At 50.6% G+C, this 25,750-nt stretch overlaps 1 protein-coding gene across 6 annotated transcripts; it reads right to left on the bottom strand.

The window, feature by feature from the left end:
• Positions 1 to 2,214: 2,214 nt before the first annotated feature.
• On the bottom strand, positions 2,215 to 25,337 carry MBD3 (methyl-CpG binding domain protein 3). Of its 6 annotated transcripts, none has more exons than XR_016460257.1 (11): positions 25,231 to 25,337; positions 19,307 to 19,429; positions 14,844 to 15,003; positions 13,840 to 13,977; positions 11,362 to 11,452; positions 10,736 to 10,913; positions 9,583 to 9,780; positions 6,432 to 8,170; positions 5,325 to 5,388; positions 3,962 to 4,068; positions 2,215 to 2,441 (listed from the first exon to the last, which is right to left on the bottom strand). XR_016460257.1 is itself a non-coding variant. In XM_090125948.1 (8 exons), the coding sequence occupies exons 1-7, from the start codon at positions 22,993 to 22,995 to the stop codon at positions 9,588 to 9,590; spliced, it is 897 nt and encodes a 298-aa protein (XP_089982074.1). In that variant the 5' UTR covers positions 22,996 to 23,323; the 3' UTR covers positions 5,457 to 8,170; positions 9,583 to 9,587. The 6 variants fall into 6 exon arrangements, 3 of the variants coding, with proteins under 3 accessions (XP_089982074.1, XP_089982075.1, XP_089982073.1); XR_016460258.1 differs by lacking the exon at positions 2,215 to 2,441 and adding an exon at positions 2,445 to 2,949; XR_016460259.1 differs by lacking the exon at positions 5,325 to 5,388 and having other exon boundaries at positions 2,217 to 2,441; positions 7,638 to 8,170.
• Positions 25,338 to 25,750: the final 413 nt, after the last annotated feature.

Here is a 25,750-nt window from a genome sequence, read left to right as displayed (position 1 = left end):
TTTGCGGGCTCCTCTGACCCCGCCGGGGCTGAGGCCTCCACACCCCTCTCCCCCCCCCCCCCACCTCCAACCCTGGGCCAAGCCCTGCTCAAAATCCAACGCCCCAATCCTCAAGCTTTATTTTTACCATTCTCACACCGTTCTCTCCCCCCATCCCTGTCTATGGGACCAGTTCAGCCATTGGGATCGTTTCCAACGACAACAGCCCTCAACGCCAGGCTCAGAAACCCCCACCTCAGAACCTCCCCCCCCCCCACACACACATCCCAATAAACAGAAATAAACCGCGGCTCAGCGGCCAAACAACACCAGCACCAGCTCTGCCCTCGTGCTCCCAAGGTCTGATCCACGGGGAGGGACTTTCAGCCCATAATCCCTTTAAAATTCTCCATCGTCCATCCAATCTATGGTTCTATGAACAAGATAACAGCCACCAGGAGCTGCCCTCCTCCTTTCCATCCTGTTTAGTTGGCAGCTGCTGCGATGCTTCATGCAATGCCTCGCTTGCTCCTCTCCTTTACATCCCCGGTGCTGAGCTCTGAGCTGCTGGTTCTGCATGCTGCACTGCTTCCTATCACAGCTTCCTATCACCATTTCACCATCACTCCGCGCTCATCCCCACCCGCCCTGTGCTCACAGCACCTTCCCATCCCATGCCGTGAGCTGCTGAGGGCTGTGGGTTGGATGGGAGCAGCTCACACCTGCTGCAGTTCCCCGCTAAGGGCAGATGTGGCACAAGCAGATCCGAGTGTGAGACGTCTCCTCCTCACGCTTCCCAAAATATTTCATTGAGTAAGCTGAATCACCCCCCATCAAACCACTAAAAATAGTGGCTTTTCCATTACTTGCGACGGAACGGTGCATCCTCTCCATTCCAAGCTTCTCCTATTTCCAGAGATTGTCAAAAAACAAACAAAATCAACAAAACCGGAAAAAGCCCCACCAAAAAACTCCTGGAGGTGGTCAAGAACAGTGGAGATGTAGCATTTGGTTGGTGTTCTCAGAGGTCTTTTCCATCCTTAGTGGTTCTGCTCAGTCTGAACCGATGCCAAGGTGGAGCTCCATAAGAAATGCTGTGCATGGGCTCCCCAAGTCACCCCAGCAACTGCAACAGCAGCTCCAAACTCTGTCACTTTTGCCCACGCTGTGCTCTCAGCCCTTTCTGGAAATCACTGCGTCACGTCCCACAACACCTAGGAAAGTGCCAGCTCTTATTTAAAGTGTGGTGGTTTTTTCTTTTTTTTTTGGCAAAACTGGTTTCTAGATGTTATGCCTGTGCTCCGTTCCATTTTCAGCAGAAGTAGCTCATGCTTTCTTCTTTCCTTCGCTTCTTAATTTCACCCGTGACCCTAAATTACCTTCTTTTTTAACCTGTGTAATTAGCAAGTCCTTAAAAGACTTAGCTTCATTAACAGAGAACACGGATTACATAAATTAGACAAATTCTTTAGCACATCTCCACTTGCCTACCAAAAACTCCACTGCTATAGTGAAGAACTGTGGATCAGTGGCACTTGGGGACAGACAGTGAGCACTGTGGGATGGGCTGGGTTTGGTCATCTTAGAGTCCTTTTCCAGCCCTAACAGTGCTGTGATTCTAAGATCCAACTTCCCTGAACACAACTGAAAGGAGAAGGCTGGCACTGCTGCTCCCAAGCCCACCTACACAACGCTTGCTTATGGTTTCCCCGTTTCCTATCAGGGCTCATTCCCAATTCCCTCTGCTGCTGCTCCGTAGCCATTTGCCAAGCAGCCCCAAGCAGAGGAGCTGCCCCCAGAGATGCTGTGGGTCACAAACCTCTCAGCTGCGCCTCCAGCACGACCCTCTGTTGGCTGTGGTCGCTGTGCCAAGAGGGCTCAGCACCGTGCTGGCACTGTGCTCTGCTGAGCATCCTCAGAACACAGCTGTCAGCCATCCCATCCCCTGCACACGTACAGGGAGTAAAGAACGCCGAACTAAAGCAAAGCAGAGGTGTTACAGCACATTAAGCCATTTTTCTGGATGTGGAAATAGATCAATATAACTCCAGCAAAGTTATTATTACCACCATAGCTATGCAAGTGTAACTCCCTCCATAATTCTGAGACAGTCTCTTCTATTTCAGGTCAAGTGTGCAAATGCAGAACTTGCAACACCCTCGCTAGAATATTTATTCTGTTACAAGACCAAACCCTAAAGAGAGGATACCTGAATAAAAACAGAGGGGAGGGGAAAAAAAAACCAACCCACACTTGACTCCAGTTCCTTTAATCACAGCACATTAGCCAAATGTGATACACAGGATGCAGCGTTTAGGTGGGGAGTGTGTTTTGCAGTGGCTCTTCTAAGTCTTCAGGAGCTCTAACTTGACTTTCTGCACTGTTCTCCAAGCAAAAGAAATCATGCAAACGTCATGCAAAGAATACATGCTTCGAGCACGGCGCAGGAGAGGTGGTGCAGCCTGGAGAAGGAGTATAAAAAAAGCCCTCAGTGGTGTGTGGGAAGGCTTAGGGGAATATTTCAGCACATCAGGAGCTGAATCACTGCATGTAGGTGGAGCCAGACAGATTGACAAGATCTGCAACTTTCAAAAATGACCTCAGTCTGAGATCAATCATTTCACAAAGTCGCTGACGGAGGGAACGACAGATGGATGTGGATGGAGGTGAGGAGGCTCAATGTCAGCATGGAAAAAGGCACTGGGAACACACGCTGTGTGCTGACCCACTCGTGTGACCCCAGGCACGCAGGGATGCGTTGTGTGCAGTGTAAAAGGCTGAGCACAACTCTTCTTCTGTTACCTTCCAGCATCGCCACCAAAACTTTGTCTCCTGCTGCAGCAGCACATAAAAAAGGCACTCAGGGGGAAGCTATGAGCAGACTTCCCTTTGCCATGCATGAGATTAATGAAGGATGCAGCTTCCAGGTAACGACTTCTGAGAAGTTGTGGAGCAGCACTTGATGCAAAACTATGAATGAATTGCACATCAGATAAAAGCACGAAAAAGAAACGACTGTAAACCAAGCTTTCAAGTTTTACAGACCTTCAGATCACTGAATCCCAGTCAAATCTGCTTCACAGGCTGATCCAGGACATAAAACTGTACTCAAATTACAAGCAAACCCGAGTAATAACTTCCTAATTTCCTTCAGAAAGCCTGAACTCTGGGCCTGTTCATCAGCAGAGCTGTACTTTGTCCATGCAAATAAATGCAGCTCTCCTCAGCTGAGCAGTTCCTGAGCTCTGCCACTAGAGACAAACCACAGACGAGGTCACTCACTGCCCTACTATTCCAGTTCTGCACGATCTCTAAGCATTTCCCTTTGTGACTCTGCACGGTACGAAGAATACGCTCAACATTAAGAGATTAATTGAATGAATTAAATAATGGCTCGCCTTGCTTGGTAAATAAAACTCACGAGCAGCCGTTGGCACTGTATCTGTCTCATCAATACTCAATTACAAAGCCAGCCCGTAACCCTGGCAATCATTTCAGATGCCATTTGGCAGGTCATGCTGGAAGTTCAAAATGTTATGACTGCAAATCAGCATTGAGCAAACGCTGCTCTGTGCTGCTCTCACGCTCAGCGGCTGGTCGTGGGGTTAAACAAAAGGGCAATGCTTTGCCCTCATCAGTTCAAGGCAACACAGCTGATCTCCGATGATCTGAGGGCAAACCTGGGTTTTTAGCTGGCTGCATCCAACCCGGGATGCTATATTCTGTTTCCAGCAGGGAGCTGTGCTACGTATCATGGGTCTGATAAGTTTGTGCTTCGTTTGATAGGGGATAACTGCACCTTTTGGACAGGGTGTGATGCAAAGATTTGCGTGAGCATCTTTTCTCTTGGAGTTTGGTCTTTTGCATGCATGCAATCCCAAATAATAGGGCTGACTGGATAGTTAATCCTACAAAACTGACTTTTTAGGATCCCACCCTCCCCCCTTGTTTGCCCCATGCCCTTTGAACACGTTTATCCTACCTTCTTTTTGAGCATCAGGCTATGTGGAACAGGCTCTCTTTAAAGCAAGACGTGACTCAGGTGCTTGGAGATGGGTTGTCCTTTGCTACGTTCTGCTCTAAAACTTCCTGCAAAGTAGTAAAGGGTGGGAGTGAATTACAGAAACGAACAGAGGAAGCAGGAAGGCTCAGTCAGAGGGAAGCTGAGCACGTAGGAAAGATGGGGAAGGGCTTTTTTGCAGCTTCCACAGGACCAGCACCAAAACTCATCCAACCAAGGAAACTTTATCAGCACAGCACGCTGCCTCTTCCCTCTGCTCCTCACATTGCTGTCAGCCTGGGAGAGATTAGCTTGCAGCAAGACAGCTGCAAAATACATGTCATTTTTTTTTCCCCTTTCACCTTCATTTACACTCCTCATTCAACATTTCCTTAGTTTCTAGGAAGGAGCAGGAGGACAACCTGCCAGAGCTAGAGAGAAGCAGAATTACCTCCACCAGCAGCTGATAAACTGCCACTGCTGAAAAGCTTCCATTCAGCAATCTGCTTGGCACAAAGCGAATGCTTTCAGCTCCCAAACGTGCCTCACTGATGGAAACACGTGTTTCTGATTTGCCAAGTTCATTCCAGCTCCTCCTCTCAACCCAGGAAGCAGAACAAGAGGGTGCATTTATCAGTGAATTCTCACATCAAACCTTTTTGCTGCAGTATTCCTGCTAGGAAGCCATGGGAGAGATGGAACAAAAGGCTCCACGTGCTGGGTTTAACGTGCCCACAGTAGCAACCCAGCTGTGCCTCTCATGCCTGTTTTCTCTTCCTAATATGCTCAGCTTACAAGCAAGAAAACTCCTCCCTTCTCTTGCTCAACAGGCAGCCCAGCAAGTTGGGCTTCAGATGGGAGCTGGCTTTCTCTCAGGCAGAGCCACCACCAAGAGCTCTGCAGGCTTAAACTGTACCAGTATCTGTGCAAATTGGTGATTTCACTGTCATTTTAGCAGATTAAAACTGCAAAACTCTCAAACCTCTCCTCTGAGCAGTGCTCCCAGCCACTGAGCAGGCTGCTGCTTGCAGGTGGGACACAAACCATCACAAGGAGCACAGCACAGGGCTGGGATGGCTTTTGTGAGCTCAGCAATGCGGACCCAAAGTGACACCATCTGCAGAAAAAGATGCATGATTGCAGCTGCACCGGGCAGACTCCTGCCCTTCTCAGTGATGATGACCACTCACAAAGCTTGGCACCATCATTTCAGATGAGCAAAGCAGTCTATCAGTGCAAACATTGCACGGGACATACCTAAGCCTAATGTATTTTGCCTTAATATTATACAATTACTTTTTTCTTCCAAGTTTTCTTTACTTATTTATTGCTTCAAAAGATGCACCTCAGTAACGACGCTCTCTCCATCTTGGGGATATGCAGAAGGAAGGCAGGTCATCACTCCATCACTGCAATGAGAAACTCAGTGATCAGAGCAGCAACATGAGAAAGACTCCTTTCCAAGCTCCTTTCCAAGGAACGTTCATTTACTCAGCCATCTCAGCAAGCAGGTAATGTCATTTAAGTTTCTTTGGATGTCCTGTCCTCCTTTTCTGGTACTCTGAGCAATCAGCTCCCTCCATACGAATGCAAAACATACATAGGCTTTTGATTTGAGGCACCAGTTGGCAGCAATTTGAACTTCTTAATTCATTCTTTTTAATCTTTGGTGCTGTCAGCTTCTCAGTCACCTGCGTTGTGGTGCTACAGAATCACACAGAATCACAGAATGGCCAGGGTTGGAAGGGACCTCAAGGATCATGAATCTCCAACCCCCTGCCACATGCAGGGCCACCAACCATCCCACCTAATGCTACACCAGGCTGCCCATGGCCCCATTTAATCTGGCCTTGAACACCTCCAGGGATGGGGCATCCACAGCCTCTCTGGGCAGCTGTTCCAGCACCTCACCACTTTCTCTGTAAGGTCTCTATGTAGGCTTAACATGTATTTCCATTTAAATAGAAGTAAGCAGAGGCATCACTAGATATCAAAAGTTTACCAAAAAAAAAACCATCAAAAATAGCATCTGGTCACCACTGTCATAAGAACCCCTCCAGGGTGGGCTATAGACTCCTAGAGCTCAATTCCAGCCCAAAGCACAGCACATCTCAGCAGCCACTTGGTGAGGATGCAGGACTCAGCAGCAGCCTTCGCAATGCCCCTCTTATCCTCCTCTTATGGATCTCAAACACTGAGATCCATACCTCAGAGCAAAGCCCACCACAAAGATGTGAACATCTCCCTGCCCACGCAGATGGAATGCAGCACACAAACTCCAAGCAGGGGCTCGAGGGAAAAGAAGAGAGTCTCCACTTTGTGAGAAACATTTAATTCAACACAATGAATTACAAGAGGACAGTTTTACAGAATAATAACCGTAACAGACTGTTTAAAAAGGAAAATCATCCTCACTGGCTGCAGTAGAAGGTAAAGACCCCCAATGCAATACCTGGTACAGCAGCAGCAAAGTACAGTTTCAGTCTTCTTGCAGTACTCCAAATGAGCAATATCAAAAGGATTTTGTATTTTCACATCTTTAAGAAAAGTTAATACAGTATCAGTCACTTTGGCATGGGATCTTTTTCAAGGAGCTTTAAAACCCTACGGCCGTCACTAAAGCAAACTACTCCCAAAGGTCCCTCGCTCTGACTGCTAACCATTCTCACACAATAAAGGCTCTGGGAGCTACTTTCTTCCCCAAGTTTTGGGATACCAACGACTTGTACAAGTGGTTAGTGGCACAATATTTAATCCACCACTTTATACTGTTACTCTCAGCTGAAACATCCACACATTCATTATGCAGTGGATACCCTAAGACTAAAATAACTTCTGCAACCTAGTCAATGTATTCTCCAAGCTATACACTCCTCTTCCTTCCCCTCTCCCTATCCTCCCTCCCCAGATAAAGCCCTTTTTAGCCCCAAGTTACCCCAAAATGCTCACAGTTGTACTAGAAGAGACTGAGGAATCAATCAAGGTACCCACGGTGAAGCCAAATACTTATAAACACATTAAGGCAAGTTTCACATCATTTCATTTTTTGGACACAAAATGCTGGTCACTTCACTGCACATGCAAATAAGAAAGGTTTAATACTTAATAAAAAGCTTAAATCCTTTTTTTCTTTTCTTTAAGGTAACAATTATAGAAAAAAAATCAACCTTTTGCCTTGTTTTTAAAAGAGGTCAGAACATTACTGCACATGAAAAGCAGATGTGTAGAAACACCTATTGGAATGGATTCCCTTCCCTCCACACACACAGAAACAGAGGTGAGGGTTCTTGGCACCAAAAGAGAAAAGAGGAAGTCTTCCTCATTGTCAGTCAGAAATGAGTAATCCTCCCATTCTGAGTTGAGAAGGTCCTTCTGACCAGAATAAACCAAAGCAAAATATACCACTGAGCTGGTATATTTCTCTTTATCTGTTCTGCTATGCCTGAGCATACACAGAACTCCATATAAAAACGTGCACTGTAGTGCATTTAGTATGATGTCTGAACTCACTAAAAAACCAGATTGCCATTGACCAGTTCCTCATGTGTAACTTCCCCTACTCATCAAAACCTCAGGTGGAAGAGGCACTGGTAGTTCATCTCTGAGACTACGCTGCCAAGACCAATGTGGTCTTGTGAGGAAAATGAAATTCACTGACCTGAATTGACACATGGAATGACAATCCACAACATAAAATGACCTCCGTACAGACAGGTAGCCCACAGCAGAGCAGCCAAGGAGTAAAACGGCATCTCTCTCTCGCTTGCATCAGAGAGAAAATGGTTTCTATGGGTCATCCTTAAAGGTACTTGGATAGAAAAGCTTGAAAAACGTAGCACCTATCGCTGACCCACAAAACCAAAACTAAAAAGGACAGGGAGTTTGGTTCCTAATACATTCCCTCCCACTGTTTTGCATTCCTTTATTCCCTCCCACTTTTGTTTTTTCCCCCCGTTGCCCTCCCCCTTTACAAAAAGGAGGGGGAGTAGAGCTTAGTCAAGTTCCATCTTCCAAACTACCCAGCAATGAATGAACCATCAGCTTCTTGGCTTTCCTGAAGTGTACATCAAAATGCTCATAGTTGCAGCTGGACTGGTGGTGCAAGTTACTCTGCAGACACTCTTGGCTTTGTAAATAGTTGTGCTGACCCTGCTGGCAGGGTTTGTACTGGGAATTCTTACGTGGAACTCCCTAGAAGAAGAAGAAAAAAAGACCTGGTAAGTTTAAGAGACACTTCTGAATGCCTTTGCAGCACCACTGCCAAAACATCACCACTTCTTTATCTCCTGTTTTTCACCTTCAGCAGATAGTTTGTTATGGTTCTCCACTGGGCCAGACCTCTGTAGTAGAAAGGAATGTGAGATATTCACTGTCCAAATAAAGCTACTGCTAGTCATGTGGTAAACCAGGAAAATATAGAGCCCAGATGCAAGATGGTATCTCCCAAATGCTGAACAGATTTCACATTACAACCAACCTTCCAGCTTCACGTAAATCGTTCTTCATTCTCCCTCGTGCTGAAATGCAGCTGCCACTCCCTCCAAAGGGCTTTTTCTTTTCTTCTGCTCTTCATCCTAAAGATCCTTTCTTCCTCCACATTCTTGATTCCTGCCTGACAGGCTCACACCACTGGAATCTGCACAATGCAGCACCCAGGCTATTGGCTGTCCTATCTCAGAGACAGAAAGCTCACTGCTTTCTCAGGCTAAAATGACCAAACATTAAAACCAGTGAGTTCTGTTTTCATCTCACTGCATGAGGTGCCTTCCCCCCCCCTACCCCTCTGCATTCCTACACAGTAAAAATTTATTACTGAGAGCTACTTTGGGTTACAAGACAATAAAAAAATTCCACCTGCACCTTTAAAAAGTCCCACTGTACAAGTGAAAGTCAGACAAACTTGAACGCAAGCAGCAGCTCCTGATGATAACTTTAAAGGCTGCTCAGTGTTAAAGGCACATCTCTGTGAACCCTGCAGTTGGCAGCATTAAACAACTCAGTTCTTCTCAGATTCTGAACACGTACGTTCTTCTGTTGCTTTCAGTTTACAAATTCCTGCCACAAAGTATTTTAGCAACTTCCCTCTTCTGCTAGTCAGGTTGCCCTTTTATGATTTCTAAAAATATTTCCAATTTCCAGAAACGTGCCCTCTAATATGTTCTGCAAGTAAAATGCTTGCTGAAAAAGCAAAAAGAGCCCATAAGACATCAGCTGTCCTGCCTCCCTGCAGGATCCTCCTGCCTATCATAGGTCATAATAAATAAACTGGGGGGAAAAATGACACCACAAGGCATAAATTTTTAAGAACTGATCCATTTTCATTATCAAATCCTCCACGTGTTACCATTCAGAGTTCTGGTTACACATTCAGCCATTCCATCTGATGCAAACTTAAGGCCCAGAACACTTCATGACAATGCAAACACTCAGCAGATATCACAGTCAACAACATATTTGATTTCTGCATGAAAAGCACGCTGTGAAAGTGTGTGCTTAGAAGCAAGGATTGGTCAATATTTGCCAGGGTTCCCTTGGAAAACACTCCTGCCTTCAGTGAAGCACTACTCAATAAGTTACGGTGAGAAAGGAGGCTGTCACATTACCTGGACTATACATTCTCCATTTCCTGGTCATGATCCTGTTCCTCTTCTTCCTCCTCATCTTCTCCTTCTTCCTCACCTCCTTCTTTCTCTGTAGGAGCTTCCCCATCTCTTGCTATCTCCTCCACATGGGCCAGCATGTCAGCCATCAGAGCTTCCTCCAGCCTCTTCCGCACCTGCTGCACCAGCTCCTCTTGCTTCCTGCCCCCAAATCAACCAACATTTACATTAATTCTCAAAGCTACTTCAAGCAAAAGACAGATTGCTCATAAACAAGGCCAGGTAGAAAAGCAGGATTTGGAAAGAGTCTTCTGCAAGAGCTGCACCATTAAAAAAGAAAAAGCCTGGCATTAAAATGAGGTCGAAAGAAACACCTTAATTTTTCCATTGAACATTTAAGTGTTACAGCTCCTTTTATCTCAAAGTCACGTAATGCAATGTAAAGAATTGGTCAACAAACTGCAGCACATGGGATTCCTATTTCATCTCAGCCACAGGAAACCAGAAAGCTATAAACAGACTGCTTTTCCTGGTCATTCATGTCTAAATCACACCCCACAAATGTCATCCTGTAGTTCAAAAAGATCGACCAGCTCAACAGTCAAAACAATTTCTGCCTTTACACAATGTTAATGAATGTGAAGTAGTGTGATTTCAGGTTTGAGAAAGGAATATCAGGTGCAAAGACATTATCAGGTGCTTAAAGCTGAATCTGACCAACTCTGATTTATTGAAAGCAAGCTGCAGCTACTCGAATTGCATCCTCGTTCACTGCCACAGCAGTGGTTGATGCTTTTGGTTGGTCCTATGCTGACACAGAAGGGTAAGATGGTAAAAATACATTTGGTGTTTTCTTGAGAGGTGCCCTAACCCATGTTACTCAAACTCAGACATCTTTATCAATTAAAGGAGACATATTGATATGAAGAACAAACACGAACCTGAATCCTCAGAGTAACTGACCACAGTCAAAATAAAACATAACGTGCTTTAAGTACATGACTGTGTGAGAGCTGCTTTGTGTGATGGTTTTTTTCCACCTTTCTGATAAATACACATTCAAAGCCATGCTCCTCTACCAGACGATTCAGCTTGAAACTGAACAGAGAGAGCACTGTTCTAAACTTTTCAAGACAATATTTTTTCTGATTGATACCTAATATCTTCATCAGTCACCATAAATGCTTTGCAAAGAGGCTGAGAGGTGTTGAGCCACACGCCAGGATTCTTCTCCACAGCTGCAGACAGCTGCCCAGTGATGGGCATGGTGCTGGTGTGCAGGGCACTGGCTATGGCAGACAGAAGGGTTTCATCAGTGCAACCAGGTCCGACCCCTGCAAGGCAGAGAAGTGAAGATCAGCACCACCCAACAAACAGCAAACCAAACAGAAAGCACTACTGAAATGTTAATGGTGAAGCAGGTAGTGTTATTTAGGAAGTCAGCACGACATAAATCTCAGTCCTAAATGGTTCTAATAGCACCTGCACAACTCCCCCCACCCCCCAAGGTTATTTAAAGCCAGATGAATCCTTCATTGTGCCACGTAAAACGCAGCCTGGGAGTGGAAGTGGTTTAAGCAGGCACTGTTTCTGGAATACAAACAAACAGAAGTCAAGCAACTTTGCCACTTCCTTTCATTATGCTGCTGTATCCCCTAAGGACAAAGGGAGGTCAGAGGGCACTAACAGCTGCAGTTGGAGGAAGAGTGGTCTGAAAGGCTCAACCATAGCATCTCTGGATCATCACTGGAACCAACCCAGAGCTAAGGGCAGGCTGATTACCTTGTAAACCTTTTGGAAGGTCCATTGTTTTCACCAGCTCCTCTGCGATGTCAAAAGCGTTCAGCCCGCTTAATTTCTTCTCCCAGAAGAGCTGCCATGAAAGAAAGCATTGGTTGGTACACAAAAAGAAATGGAATCACACCCAACACGTGCTTGCTACAGGAGCAGGCAGGGCACTGCTGCAAAGGTTGTAGTCATTACAGACAGGGCTCTGCCATGCATGAAGGCAGGGAGCAAACCTCACTGCCAGTCAATCCCACACCTCATCCTGATTTACTGCCCTGAAGGCTTTTCCCCTGGGGAGCAGAACATCTCTGCTTCTGAACTGGAGCAGTGAGACAACACTGATTGCTTTCATGCAAGCACAGTACAGGACAGCAGTGTTATGCTCCTATTCCTCTTCTGCTCTCTCTCATGTGCCATAGAACTGAAGTTAAGGAATGCAGAACTCATCTGAGCATTATTTCACTCCTCTCCTGGCATTTTTCATTAGAACCATCCCATCTCATCCTGAATGCTGCATTACAGGTTCTCCTCAAACTTAAAGGCAAGCAAAGCCGTGGGTTGGTGGGGAGATTGATAGAAAGGCTGGGCATGCTTTCATCTCTCAATCTGCCTGTAAAAGGATGATCAGTGAACAGCTGGAATGCATTTTTTCTTGCATTAAAGCAACTTTACCCAGGTAAGCAGGCCAGACACATCTCCTTTCATGCCTGACAACATCCAAGCGTTACGAGCTTCTAACTGAGAAATGAGGGCTGCAAAAGCCAAAACACATTGGGGCTGGTTATTCTCTCACCTGTGACTTTCAAACAGGTGGATATTACAACCAGCATGTGATGGCTTATAGGAGGAGCAACAGAACTGCCAACACACACCCTCCCTCCTTAGGAAAGGATGTTAGAAACCCAGCAGCCTGGCTTTAAAATGTAACCACCACTCCATTTCAAAGAGATCCTCAGTCATGTTTCACTAAGGTAAGTTCTCAAGTTCTTAGTGTGAGACCTAAGAGTATTTTATAAGGTATTTTTAATGAAATTGCTTTCCTCTTTGTGTGATACACCTGCAAGAGCACAAGATATCCTGCTAATTGGTACCATTGTCAGCATCTGAACAGACTAATGAAGCTGAACTTCTAGTTTCCAAAAGGCATAAAGATGGGCTCACGACAGGAAAGGATTCACAGAAACCCTGGTGTGAGTTCTGTGCAGGCAGCAGGCTGTCAGCTCTGGGCAGCACTAATGAACTGAGAACGCCTTCCAAAGGCAGCTTTGAACACACCAGCCTCACTTGAACCAATGCCCAGCTCCCAAGCTGCATTGGTCCAAGAGCACTCTTTGCATCCTTTCACTTGATGAAATTAAGCTGAAAGATCTCCTTTACTATTGGTTTGTTTTCTAGCTGGCAAATATACAGCATGAGAAGAAAAACAACAGGCAATTTTGTCACAGTGACATTCCAAGTGAATTTCTGATCGTACTCAAAGAGGTGGAGTTAGCCAGCAATGACAGACCCATCTGCAGGGGGTACCATCCTGTGTAGCACATCACAAGCACCACAGAGGAACAGGGACTTCTTGAAACACAGGATCTGAACATTTTATAATGGCTGCATTAAATTGGTGATGACTTCTAAGTTGTAGATAGGAATTAATTTAAGAGCTGGGAGCACTCTAAGTTTTCTGTAATCTCACGTTACTGTGGACTTTCTGTCCAATGTTACAAACTTCAGCCATTTTATTTTGGGACTTCTCAACAGCAAAAACTTAGCTCTGCAGTGAAGGATCATGAGAAACAGGATGTGAACCAGCAGTGTGCTCATGCAGCTTGGAAAGCAAATGGGCTCCTGGGCTCCATCAGAAGCAGGGACAGGGAGGTGATTGTCCCTCTCTACTCTGCCCTCGTGAGGCCCCATCTGCAGTACTGCACCCAGGTCTGGGGCCCCCAGTACAAGAAAGACAGGGAGCTGTGGGAGAGGGTCCAGAGGAGGGCCATGAAGATGATCAGGAGACTGGAGCACCTCCCCTATGAGGACAGGCTGAGGGAGCTGGGCTTGTTCAGCCTGGAGAAAAGAAGGCTGCGGGGTGAATCATTGCAGCCTTCAGTACCTAAAGGGAGCCTACAAACAGGAGGGGAATCAACTGTTTGAAAGGGTTGATAACTGCAGGACGAGGGGAAATGGTTTGAAGTTGAGGGAGGGAAGATTGAGGTTGGATTGAGGGGAAGTTCTTTGCTATGAGAGTGGTGAGGTGCTGGAACAGCTGCCCAGAGAGGCTGTGGATGCCCCGTCCATCCCTGGAGGTGTTCAAGGCCAGGTTGGATGGGGCCCTGGGCAACCTGGGCTGGTATGAAATGTGGAGGTGGGCAGCCCTGCCTGCAGCAGGGGGTTGGAGATTCATGATCCTTAAGGTCTCTTCCAACCTAAGCCATCCTATGATTCTTCCTTCTGGAAAAGCAGACTCTGAGCTCCATGCCTCACCTGCCGGGGTTGGTCCACAGCTTTCTGTGGATCACTCTTCACCTTATTGCTGGGATGGTTTGTGATCTTTGTGACAGGCTGCTTGAAGATGGAGGCAGTCTGTCTGACAGGCAGCGCCGTGTTCAAATCAGGCTTGCCCTAAACATTTCAAAACAAAAGAAAGGAAAAAATGCCAGAAAACGTTTTACATTTGCCAAGACACTACTATAGCTATTAAGAGGCACAGTGTGCAAAAGCAGCAGCACTCATGGACTTGAAAACCTGCCTGATCTGTAGCAGTGAGACTGCTGAAGATGCACACAGTACCCCTCAAATCTCATCCAAGGCCTTTCAAACATAACCATGCCTTCCCCTCTTCATCTAATTCATACAGTTTTATTTCTATTTTGATGGAATTCAAGAGTCAGAACACTGATTTTAGGTTCTGATGTGACAAGCCACCTTTGGGTCACTAAACCTAGAAGTACTGATACAACATTGGTAATGATGAGAAAAATCTGTTATGTGGGATTTAGAGAGCAGTTTGTGAATCCAGAAACCACCCTGACCTCTCTGGTTTTATTTGCTGGCATCCACTACTGAATTACAACAACACAGCTGGAATCAAGTGCTCTTCTCTTCTACAAACCTTTAGTTCTTAATAAAACTCACTTCTGACACCACTGATAACCATCAGGTTGGACTAGATGAACTCAGTGGTCTTTCCAATCTTAATGACTCTGAGGTTTCACAGCATGACTGCACCTTGAGTTACACAGAGGACAGGAATTGTGCCCCTAAGATCTGCCCTGCTCATCTGGGAAGCCTGTGGGACAGGCTTTGTTCTCGAGAAAGCAGACACACTATCTGCTAAACATATTTCTGAGGTGTAGAAAAGGACTGAGGACAAACAGTGCTCTGAACCATGCTGTGTGCTCACTGATCCATGAGCTAACGACGGCTGTTTGTACCCCTCATCCACACGGTGCTGCCTCCTCAGTTAATCCCAAAGGTGTACAACTTACTTTGGCTTGGTTGGAACAGTCGTAGCGCATCCTCTGCCTGTTTTTGTTCATTTTACTCATCAGCATTTTCCCCGTGCGGAAGTCAAAAGTGCTCAGGTCCATGGAGCTGCCCAGGTAGCGAGCCAGCTGGGGTTTGCTGCGGAACTTCTTACCACTGGGGCTGGAAAAGCACAGAGAAGAGATCAGGAGGGAGAATGAAACCCTCTGCACTTCAGCACAGCGGCTGTTTTAAGTTGTGTTTCCCTTCCTGAGCTCACGATGGGTTATCACTGCACTCATGTCAACTTCTTGTTGTTATTGGGAGAGACAAATGGAACAGAACTTGTTGGGAACAAAATTTAGACCATGTATAAATTAATAGCATAATTAGCAGAAGAATTGGAAACGATGGCACAGAGGCAGCTATCACTCAGTCGTCTCCAATAACAACACCTGTTTCCAAGGATAATCTCATTGTGTCTGAGAGGGACCATAAGTCCTCCCCAGACTCTGTTGTGCAGCAGCAAGGAGGAGGAAGTTCACTGCCAAGGTGCAAAGCAATGAAATGCAACGCTTAACTGATGCAAGGATAAAGGTCAAAACCTTACAAAACTCTCAATTAATGGCAAAACAGAAGAGATTTGTTTCACGCACCTGATTTCACATGGGAAGCTACAAGCTGGCAAGCACACACAAACCACTCCAACCCTTGTTTTATTTTAATAACAGCAGAACCCTCTGCACTACTACCAAAAGCACTAATTGAGCCCCTTTGTATTTCGTGCATAAAGCAAAAAGCAGTCAATGCACTGTGACTGCAGAAAGTCCTCCTCACATCTCATTTAGCATCACAACAGTGCTGCTTTATTCTCTTAATTTCTCTCCTTTCTGTTATTACTTTGCATCTTTAACATGCCAAGTACTTTGTTTCCTGAGGAGCAGAGGACAGCAGTGTGCATCCAGCAGGCAAGGTGCACATTCAGTCTGATACAGGCTCTCACCACTGCACCCAACCCAGGTAACATGAGTGAAAACCACCAAAAACTCCAGTTGAGCCCTTCCCACATGTGTCTGTTTCCTTCTATCACACAGCAGTTAGCAGTGCCAGGACAGATCAGTCCTATCACGTGGGAGCAGGATTATCTCTGAGTGCAATGCTGCTGCTTTTGGGTCGAGGTAACCCCAGATTACACACATTACAGACTCCATTTGCTCCCCTAGAGGAGAGAGAGAGGTGTTATCAGCACAACTTACACCCGTTGGACACAAATGAGCACGGATGAGGTTTCAATGCCTTCCGGAGCCAGTTGGAGATCTGTAATTAAGTCACCTTCTGTTACTCCTAAAGCTAGAAACACAGCTTCTTGCTCATAGATTTCTACTCAAAGGCCAAGAATAACTGGAAATAATGAAGCTGTCATAGACAGAGGGAAGCAGCACTGCTTCAGCAATGCAGAACACCCCCCAGCGCTGCGGTGCTGAGATGCTAACAACCTCTCTGGGGTCTTCTTTAGGGTAGCTCAAAGGAAAAAGCCTTTTTCTACCATATTATCTACTTCTTTGAAAGCTCCATAGCAGGACAGTCTGAAAAAAGCAGTGTGAGCACAGGATTTCTAGTCCCATGGGGGAAGGGAAGGGAAGGGAAGGGAAGGGAAGGGAAGGGAAGGGAAGGGAAGGGAAGGGAAGGGAAGGGAAGGGAAGGGAAGGGAAGGGAAGGGAAGGGAAGGGAAGGGAAGGGAAGGGAAGGGAAGGGAAGGGAAGGGAAGGGAAGGGAAGGGAAGGGAAGGGAAGGGAAGGGAAGGGAAGGGAAGGGAAGGGAAGGGAAGGGAAGGGAAGGGAAGGGAAGGGAAGGGAAGGGAAGGGAAGGGAAGGGAAGGGAAGGGAAGGGAAGGGAAGGGAAGGGAAGGGAAGGGAAGGGAAGGGAAGGGAAGGGAAGGGAAGGGAAGGGAAGGGAAGGGAAGGGAAGGGAAGGGAAGGGAAGGGAAGGGAAGGGAAGGGAAGGGAAGGGAAGGGAAGGGAAGGGAAGGGACCAAATAGTTTAAAAACTCTCTCTCTCTCTCAAAAAAAAACCTCCTGAAAGGGAAAGTGAGTACACATCATACTGAAAACATCAGAGGAAGAAGGGCTCCATCCCTGTCTGCGTGCAGAACAGCTCGCTGTGAGCTGCAGAACGCTCAGACCAGAAGATGGCATCAGAGCAGGAAGAAGCAGGCAGGAACAGACTGGATCCAGACATCAAATTTGAAACCGCTGCTTCAAAACACAAAGGGAGCTGTATGCTGTGATCCCCAAAGGAAGAACCAACTCCAGCAGCGTTCTGGGCAGAGCTTTCTCTGCTGTCAGCAAAGTCAAAAAGAAAAGCTCCTGCTGCTTGAAAGGCACGATGCTGCTTCCTCTTCTGAGACTTGCAGCTCCCATTTATTTAATAGAAACAGAAATCCACCGAAGGGAATGTTAAAAATAACGTGCTGAGGTGCAAGGTTCTTGTTCTGCCACTTCAAAGCGTGGGGGATTCCAGAGCAGCAGAGCCAGATGCACTCAGAGCACGTTGCACAGAGCCTGCAGCTCTATTTGTCAGCATGCACTCTAGTAATTCTGCAAGGGATCCGAAGAACAGCTTCTAACTCAACTCAGCTTACAACTAAAACAATCCTGAAATGACTCAGAGCTCTGTCCCTCCTCCCTGGGGAAGCCTGGCCCAAAACAAAAGCACCGAGGGGTTAAAGAGAGAAACTTTGATCCCGACGCAATGGGGGAACGAAGCTGCAGAGCTGCTGCAGCTCGGTGGTGCTGAGAGGGGCAGAAAACAAAATGCAGCCAAAAAACCCCACTGACAAAACTCAGCAGGTTGTGCTTCCAGCGAGGCACAGAGATGGTGCTCCAGCATCCAGGAAGCTGATGTGACTTTTAATGCACAAAAGGGGAAATTTCTCTCTTTCCGAGTGCAGAGCAAAAGCTTTGCTTTACCGTGGGTTTTTTTTCTTCCTGATACAGACTTAAGAAAGACACAAAAGAAAGAGATTTTGACACCAAACTGCAGAAATCAACCTCTTCTGGATGTGACTGCAGGTCCTGGTGCTGCGAGCACGGCGCTGAGCTGGGAATTCCCTCCTCCCACACTTCTCCCCACCCCTAAAAAGCAGGGAACCACGAAGCCACAAGCGATTCCCACGCTGCCCATCAGCAGCCACGCAATGTTTTCTGCACCCAGGACTAACAGAACAGCCCCACAGAGCCCTCATTTGCCACTCAGGGACACCGTGGGTGCAGATGGGTTGGATGCACGCAGCCCATTCAGGGCACGTGGCCACCAGGTGCCCACACTCTGTGCTCAGCTCAGCCTTTGTCTCTGTGCTGCCAGCATGCTCCCTCCTCCTGCCTCACTCAATGAGTCTCCTCCCCTCTGCTCTCCCTGTTTCCCATCCTCCAGATCTGAACAACTTGGGAAGCGAGGGACAAAAGGCAAAAAAAAAAAAAAAGAAATCCCACCAGCTCACTCCGGATGTTGCCTGCCTTTCAATGAACGACGTCAAAAGGGGTGGGTGATCAGAAGCATATGCTTAAAGCCTCGTGATGGTTATAATGCTAGATGCTTTTCCTCCTCTTCTCACTCTTTTCCTGCTGCCTGCATCCCACCCACCCGAGGAACTCCATGCCACTGCTCCACTGTCCCCATTATTGGTGGCAGCAGGTCCTAAACTCGCCCTGGTGCTCCCACACCTCTATGGGATGCAATGAGACAGCACAGACACAAAAAGCAACACCTCTATGGGATGCAATGAGAGCACAGACACAAAAATCAGCAGTGCAAACCCACCAGGACCAGGTGAGCCCTGCAGCCACCCCTCTTCTCATCCTGCTGTGCTCACAGGGATATCCACACATCAGCATCCCCATCACCCATCCCTGGCACCCTGCTGACAGCCCACAGCTGTTCTGAGCCAGAGCAACAGCCCACATAGAAGCACCACATCCACATGGCTTCGCTCAACGGGCCACCAAGGGCACAGATCCACCACTGGGCCACGCAGAGCATCGTGACTGAAGGGGCCACCCAAGGACATGGGGGCATGCAGGACGTGGAGGGGCTGCCAAAGATGTGGCCCCATAGACAGATACGAGCACTGCTGCACAGAGCAGCTGTAAGCCCTCCTTGTGTGGGCACAAAGCATGAAAACCACACAGCCAGAACTCTCTCAGACTTCACAAACTGACACGATTCCCTTCATGACACGCAGAGCAGACCCTCCATCCCTGCTGCACCCCACCTGGATGCAGCCCATCAGCCCCACTGCACTGACACACCATCAAGCTCTGCTCCACCTGGCAAGGCTGGAGGACAATTCCCTGCAACAGAATACGAGGCATTTGACTCCCAAAGCAGACTCCATACAGAACAGAAGGCATTTGCTGCTAGCATTTAGGGCTACCCAAGGAGATCTCCATACACAGCAGCCACAAGGAAGGCAGTCTGTGCTGCTCACCTTGGATTGGTGTTAATCCCCAGGGCTGGTGATCTCACACGGGAGCGTTTGTTTCCAGTTATTTCTGATGGGAAGCTGTGCACGCAATTGTCCACGCTCACTGCATCCGTGTGCTCAGAGCAGCTGGGTGAAAGAAAACAGCCAGGTAAGCAACAGGCAGAAATAGCAGAGGTATTAATAAAGCGCCGCTCGTATGTTTGCCACTCTGATGTAATTCAAAATGCAACAGTAACTGAAAATTAGTGCAGCGGGGCCACGTTTATACCTTTGATCTCTGTCCAAACTGATATAAAGGGAAAATCCATTATACCTTGGGAATAATATGGCACTTATTCTCTCTCTCTGCTCTGTTTTAAGCGTGGCTCTGAGAGCACAACTCTCCAATGAAGTCCCTGGGAAGCATCTGCACCCCCAGCTCTGCAGGTAGGGCTTTCCCTTCCCTGGATCCAACACTGTTTGGGCACCTCCAGCATCAGACCCTGACAACGAGCACTTTGCTGCTCTGCTCAGTGCACAACGCTGATCCTCACCATCAGAACGTGATGGTGAGGATGAACGCCGTGCGTGCTGAGCTGACAGCACATCCCACCAACCACAAGGGCTGGGTGAGAGCAGCCTGGCACCCACACTGAGCTCCTCCAGTCCTGGGTTTGCCCATGGTGCAGCTCCTGGTGTTGGAAGGAAGATCCACATGGCTGCGTTCTCATCTCCCATCTCCTCCAGGCAAAGCAGGTGAGCACACCCCACGCTGCTGAGCCCTCTGCCTGCCCTCAAAGCACAGCCTGCTGCCTCCACTCGACCCCAAAGTAGCACAGGACAGGGGGTGGGTGCAGCCCTGGGATGATGGGATCCTCCTGCTGACACCCAGAGCACCCAGCACCCATCGGACCCACCGCCCTGCAGCACTGCGAGGGAATGAGGGCACTGGGAAGGGATCATCCCACAGCACCCAGCTCCTGGGGCAGCACATAGCAGGGAACTGGCAGCCCCCAAAACAGCCCCCAACACCCCAAAGCAGCCTCCAATGATTCCAAGCAGCCCCCAATGACCTCAAAGCAGCCCTCCAGTGCCCCAAAGTGCCCTAAAGCAGCCCCCCAGCAACCCCAAAGCAGCCCTCCCGTGTCCCAAAGTGCCCTAAAGTAGCCCCCAGTGACCCCAAGCAGCCTCCAATGACCCCAAAGCAGCCCTCAAACAGCCCCCCAGCACCCCAAAGCAGCCCTCCCATGCCCCAAAGCGTCCTATAGCTGCCCCCCAACGACCACCAAGCAGCCCACAACTGCCCCTAAAGCAGCACCCAATACCCTGAAGAGCCCTCAAGAAGCCAATAACCCCAATGCAGCCTCGCAACGACCCTCAAGCAGCTCCCAGTGACCCCAAAGCAGCCCTCCAATGCCCCAAAGCGCCCTCAAGCAGCCCCAAATGACCCCAAAGTACCTTCAAGCAGCCCTCAATGACCACCAAGCAGCTCCAATGACCCCAAAGTGCCCTAAAGCAGCCCCCAATGACCCCAAAGCGCCCTCAAGAAGCCCCCAACGACCCCAAGCAGCTCCCCTACAACCCCAAAGAGCTCCAAAGCAGCCCCCAACGACCACCAAGCATCTCCAATGACCCCAAAGAGCCCCAAAGCAGCCCCCAACGACCCCAAGCAGCCCCCCAATGCCCTAAAGAGCCCTTAAAAAGCCCCCAATGACTCCAAAGTGCCCCTAAAGCAGCACCCCAACGACCACCAAGCATCTCCATTGACCCCAATTCCCCCAAAGCAGCCCCCCAATTCCTCCAAAGCAGCCCCCAACGACCACCAAGCATCTCTAATGACCCCAAAGAGCCCCAAAGCAGCCCCCAATTCCCCCAAAGCAGCCCTCAAGAAGCACCCAACGACCCTAAAGTGCCCTCAAGCAGCCCCTAATGACTCCAAAGCAGCCCCCCAATGCCCTAAAGAGCCCTTAAGAAGCCCTCAATGACCACAAAGCAGCCCCCAATGAACCCAAAGTGCCCCTAAAGCAGCCCCCAATTCCCCCAAAGCATCTCCAGTGACCCCAATTCCCCCAAAGCAGCTCCTCAATGCCCTTAAGAGCCCTCAAGCAGCCCCCAACGACCACCAAGCATCTCCAATGACCCCAATGCCCCCAGAGCAGCCCCCCATTCCCCCAAAGCAGCCCCTCCATGCCCTAAAAGAGCCCTTAAGAACCCCCCAACGATCTCCAATGACCCCAATTCCCCCAAAGCAGCCCCCCATTCCCCTAAAGCACCCTTAAGAAGCCCCCAACGACCCTAAAGTGCCCCTAAAGCAGCTCCTCAACGACCACCAAGCATCTCCAATGACCACAATTCCCCCAGAGCAGCCCCCCATTCCCCCAAAGCAGCCCCTAAGAAGCCCCCAACGACCCTAAAGTGCCCCTAAAGCAGCCAACAACGACCACCAAGCATCTCCAATGACCACAATTCCCCCAAAGCAGCCCCCCATTCCCCCAAAGCAGCCCCCCATTCCCCCAAAGCAGCCCCTAAGAAGCCCCCAATGACCCTAAAGTGCCCTCAAGCAGCCCCCAACGACCCCAAAGTGCCCCTAAAGCAGCCCCCAACGACCACCAAGCATCTCCAATGACCCCAATTCCCCCAAAGCAGCCCTTAAGAAGCCCCCAATGACTAAAGTGCCCTCAAGCAGCCCCCAACGGCCACCAAGCATCTCCAATGACCCCAATTCCCCCAGAGCAGCCCCCCATTCCCCCAAAGCAGCCCATAAGAAGCCCCCAACGACCCCAAGTGCCCCTAAAGCAGCCAACAACGACCACCAAGCATCTCCAATGACCCCAATTCCCCCAGAGCAGCCCCCCATTCCCCCAAAGCAGCCCCTCCATGCCCTAAAAGAGCCCTTAAGAACCCCCCAACGACCACCAAGCATCTCCAATGACCCCAATTCCCCCAAAGCAGCCCCCATCCCCCCAAAGCAGCCCCTAAGAAGCCCCCAACGACCCTAAAGTGCCCCTAAAGCAGCCAACAACGACCACCAAGCATCTCCAATGACCACAGTTCCCCCAAAGCAGCCCCCCATTCCCCCAAAGCGCCCTTAAGAAGCCCCCAGCAACCCTAAAGTGCCCTCAAGCAGCCCCCAACGACACCAAAGTGCCCCTAAAGCAGCCAACAACGACCACCAAGCATCTCCAATGACCACAATTCCCCCAAAGCAGCCCCTAAGAAGCCCCCAACGACCCTAAAGTGCCCCTAAAGCAGCCAACAACGACCACCAAGCATCTCCAATGACCCCAATTCCCCCAAAGCAGCCCTTAAGAAGCCCCCAATGACTCTAAAGTGCCCTCAAGCAGCCCCCAACGACCACCAAACATCTCCAATGACCCCAATTCCCCCAAAGCAGCCCCTCCATGCCCTAAAAGAGCCCTTAAGAACCCCCCCAACGACCACCAAGCATCTCCAATGACCACAATTCCCCCAGAGCAGCCCCCAATTCCCCCAAACCGCCCTTAAGAAGCCCTCAATGACCCCAAAGTGCCCCTAAAGCAGCCCCCAACGACCACCAAGCATCTCCAATGACCCCAATTCCCCCAAAGCAGCCCCCCATTCCCCCCCAACGACCCCAAGCAGCTCCCAATTCGGGACCCCCCCCACCCTCAGCACCAGCAACGCCGTCCCCCCGCTCACCCCCCTCCCACCCGCTCCCACCTTTTCCGCTCCATCTCCTCCTCCGACCGCAGACCTCGGGCCCACCGCTCCCCCTTCTCGCCGTTCCCCCCCTCAACGTTCGCAGCTCCTCCCGCTCCCCTCACGGCCCCGAGCGCGGCCTCCCCCCGGCCACGCCGCGGCCCTCCGTCGGCCGTAAGGCGCCGCGCTCCGCTCCGCTCAGCCCAGCACCGCTCCGCTCCGCCCGCCCCCGCGGTTCCGCTCTCCGCCCCCTCCCCCCTTTTCTCCGCGCTCCGCCTCTCGCAGGGTCGGGGGCGGTGGATCCCTCCGCCCGGGCACGCCGCGGGATGTAGTCCCTGGGTAGGGGCTGCCCTTTAGAGAGACCCCCCCCCCCACACACAACCGAGCGCGGAACCCCGAGTCTCGAACACCGCCTTCCTCCTGAGACCCCACAGAGCTCCAACAGACCCCCCCCCCCATCGACTCATCCTCGTCCCCATACAGAGCTCACACTCCCAGGGACCCCCCCCTACCCTTATAGAGACGACCCCCATCCCGACAGATACGCCCCCTACCCCCATAGGGACCCTCCGTACCCCACAGAGACCCCCCCACCCCCACGGGAAACCCTATAGAGACCCCCATCCCCACAGATACACTCCTTACCCCCATAGAGATCCCCCTACCTCACAGAGACCCCCCCACCCCCACAGGAACCCCTATAGAGACACCCTCTACCCCCACGGAGACCCCCCCCATCCCCATTGAGACCCCCCCATACTCCACAGGAACCCCTATAGAGACCCCCATCTCCACAGATACACCTCTTACCCCCATAGAGACCCCCCCTACCTCACAGAGACCCCCCCACCCCCACAGGAACCCCTATAGAGACCTCCCCCATCCCGACAGATACACCCCCTACCCCCACAGAGACCCCCCCATCCCCACAGAGACTCCCCCTTACTCCCACATGGACCTTCTCCATCCCCACAGAGACCCCCCCATCCCCATTGAGACCCCCCATACCCCACAGGAACCCCTATAGAGACACCCCCATCCCCACAGATACACCTCTTACCCCCATAGAGACCCCCCCTACCCCACAGAGACCCCCCCATCCCCATAGAGACCCCCCCTACCCCCACATGGACCTTCCCCATCCCCATAGAGACCCCCCCTCACCCCATAGAGACTCCCCATCCCCATTGAGACCTCTTCTACCCCACTAAGACCCCCCCCCACCCCCACAGGAACCCCTATAGACCCCCTCCATCCCCACAGATACACCTCTTACCCCCATAGAGACACCCCCATCCCCATAGATACCCCCCCCTACTCCCACATGGACCTTCCCCATCCCCATTGGGCCCCCCCCCCCAATCCCCACAGGGAACTTCCCCCATCCCCATTGAGACTCTCCCATCCCCACATGGACCCCCCCCCAACCTCACATGGACCTTCCCCATCCCCATAGAGACCCCCCCCCGTCCCCACAGGGCCCCCCCCAACCCCACATGGACCTTCCCCATCCCCATTGAACCACCCCCCCTCCCCACAGGGACCACCCCCAACCCCATTGGGCCCCCCATCCCCATTGAGACTCTCCCATCCCCATTGAAACCCACCCCCTCCCCACAGGAACCCCCCCCCAACCCCACATGGACCTTCCCCATCCCCATTGAGACCCCCCCCTCCCCACAGGGACCCCCCCCCAACCCCACATGGACCTTCCCCATCCCCATTGAGACCCCCCCCTCCCCACAGGGACCCCCCCCAACCCCACATAGACCCCCCCATCCCCATTGAACCCCCCCCCTCCCCACAGGGACCTCCCCCCAACACCACATGGACCTTCCCCATCCCCATTGAGACTCTCCCATCCCCATTGAGACCCCCCCCCTCCCTACAGCCCCCCCCCCCAACCCCACATGGACCTTCCCCAACCCCACATGGACCTTCCCCATCCCCATTGAGACCCCCCCCTCCCCACAGGGACCCCCCCCAACCCCACATAGACCCCCCCATCCCCATTGAACCCCCCCCCTCCCCACAGGGACCCCCCCAACCCCACACAGACCCCTCAGCTATCGATATCCCCCCCCCCATCCCCCTCTCTACCCCCACACAGACTCCCCCCCCCCCCTTTCCCCCCCACCCCACGCGGACCACATCCCCATAGAAACCCCTCCCCCCCAACATCCAATCCCCATACGGACCCCCTTCATCCACCTCCAATTCCCTCATCCCCCCTCCATCCCCGCACCCCCCTCCCCCCTCCCCATCCTTACCCCACCGCCTGGCGCCGCGCCCCCCCTCGCTGTCCCGGCAGCGCCGTTTTGGGCATCCTTCCTCCCCCCCCCCCCTCCGTCCGTTCCCGCCGCTCTGCCCGCGCAGCCCCGCTCGCCCCCCGCCCCGCCCGCTCGCGCCCCCTGCAGCCCCCGGGCTGCAGCGCACAGAAGGGGGGGGGAGGGACGAAATTAGGGGGGGGGGGGAGGAGAAGGGGGGGGTCGTGCCCTCGGTGGGCTGTAAGAGGACACAGAGGCTGGATAAGCGCTTAGGAAGTGAGGTTGTAAATGTTGTGTATAGGAGCATCGTAGCACAGGGGACGGATGGACCACCATCAACGGGCCATGCAGGGATTGGGGAATGAATGAATGGGATGTGGAATGAATGGGATGTGGATGGGTGGGGAATGAATGGGCTGTAAATGGGTTAACAAAGGTGTGAGCCCATGGGGGGGTTGTGAAGGATGCTGGCTGTGGATGGGCCATCATGGAATGTAAGGTATGGATGGGTCACCAACGTGGC

This window comes from Phasianus colchicus, chromosome 28 (genome assembly GCF_987193195.1).
Source record: "Phasianus colchicus chromosome 28, bPhaCol1.hap1.1, whole genome shotgun sequence".
In the NCBI taxonomy this organism is placed as follows: domain Eukaryota; kingdom Metazoa; phylum Chordata; class Aves; order Galliformes; family Phasianidae; genus Phasianus; species Phasianus colchicus.
This window is presented reverse-complemented; position numbering and strand designations above follow the sequence as displayed.

Bases quoted from the DNA above. Each gene is read 5' to 3' on its own strand.
- MBD3 (XM_090125947.1), bottom strand. From the start codon at position 25,286: ATGCCCAAAACGGCGCTGCCGGGACAGCGAGGGGGGGCGCGGCGCCAG. The intron at 10,914-11,361 runs GTAATCAGCCTG...TCTGCCTTGCAG, and splicing joins CCTTCCAAAAGGTTTACAAG to GGGTCGGACCTGGTTGCACT. The intron at 9,781-10,735 runs GTATCAATCAGA...ATTTGGGGGCAG, and splicing joins GTGACTGATGAAGATATTAG to GAAGCAAGAGGAGCTGGTGC.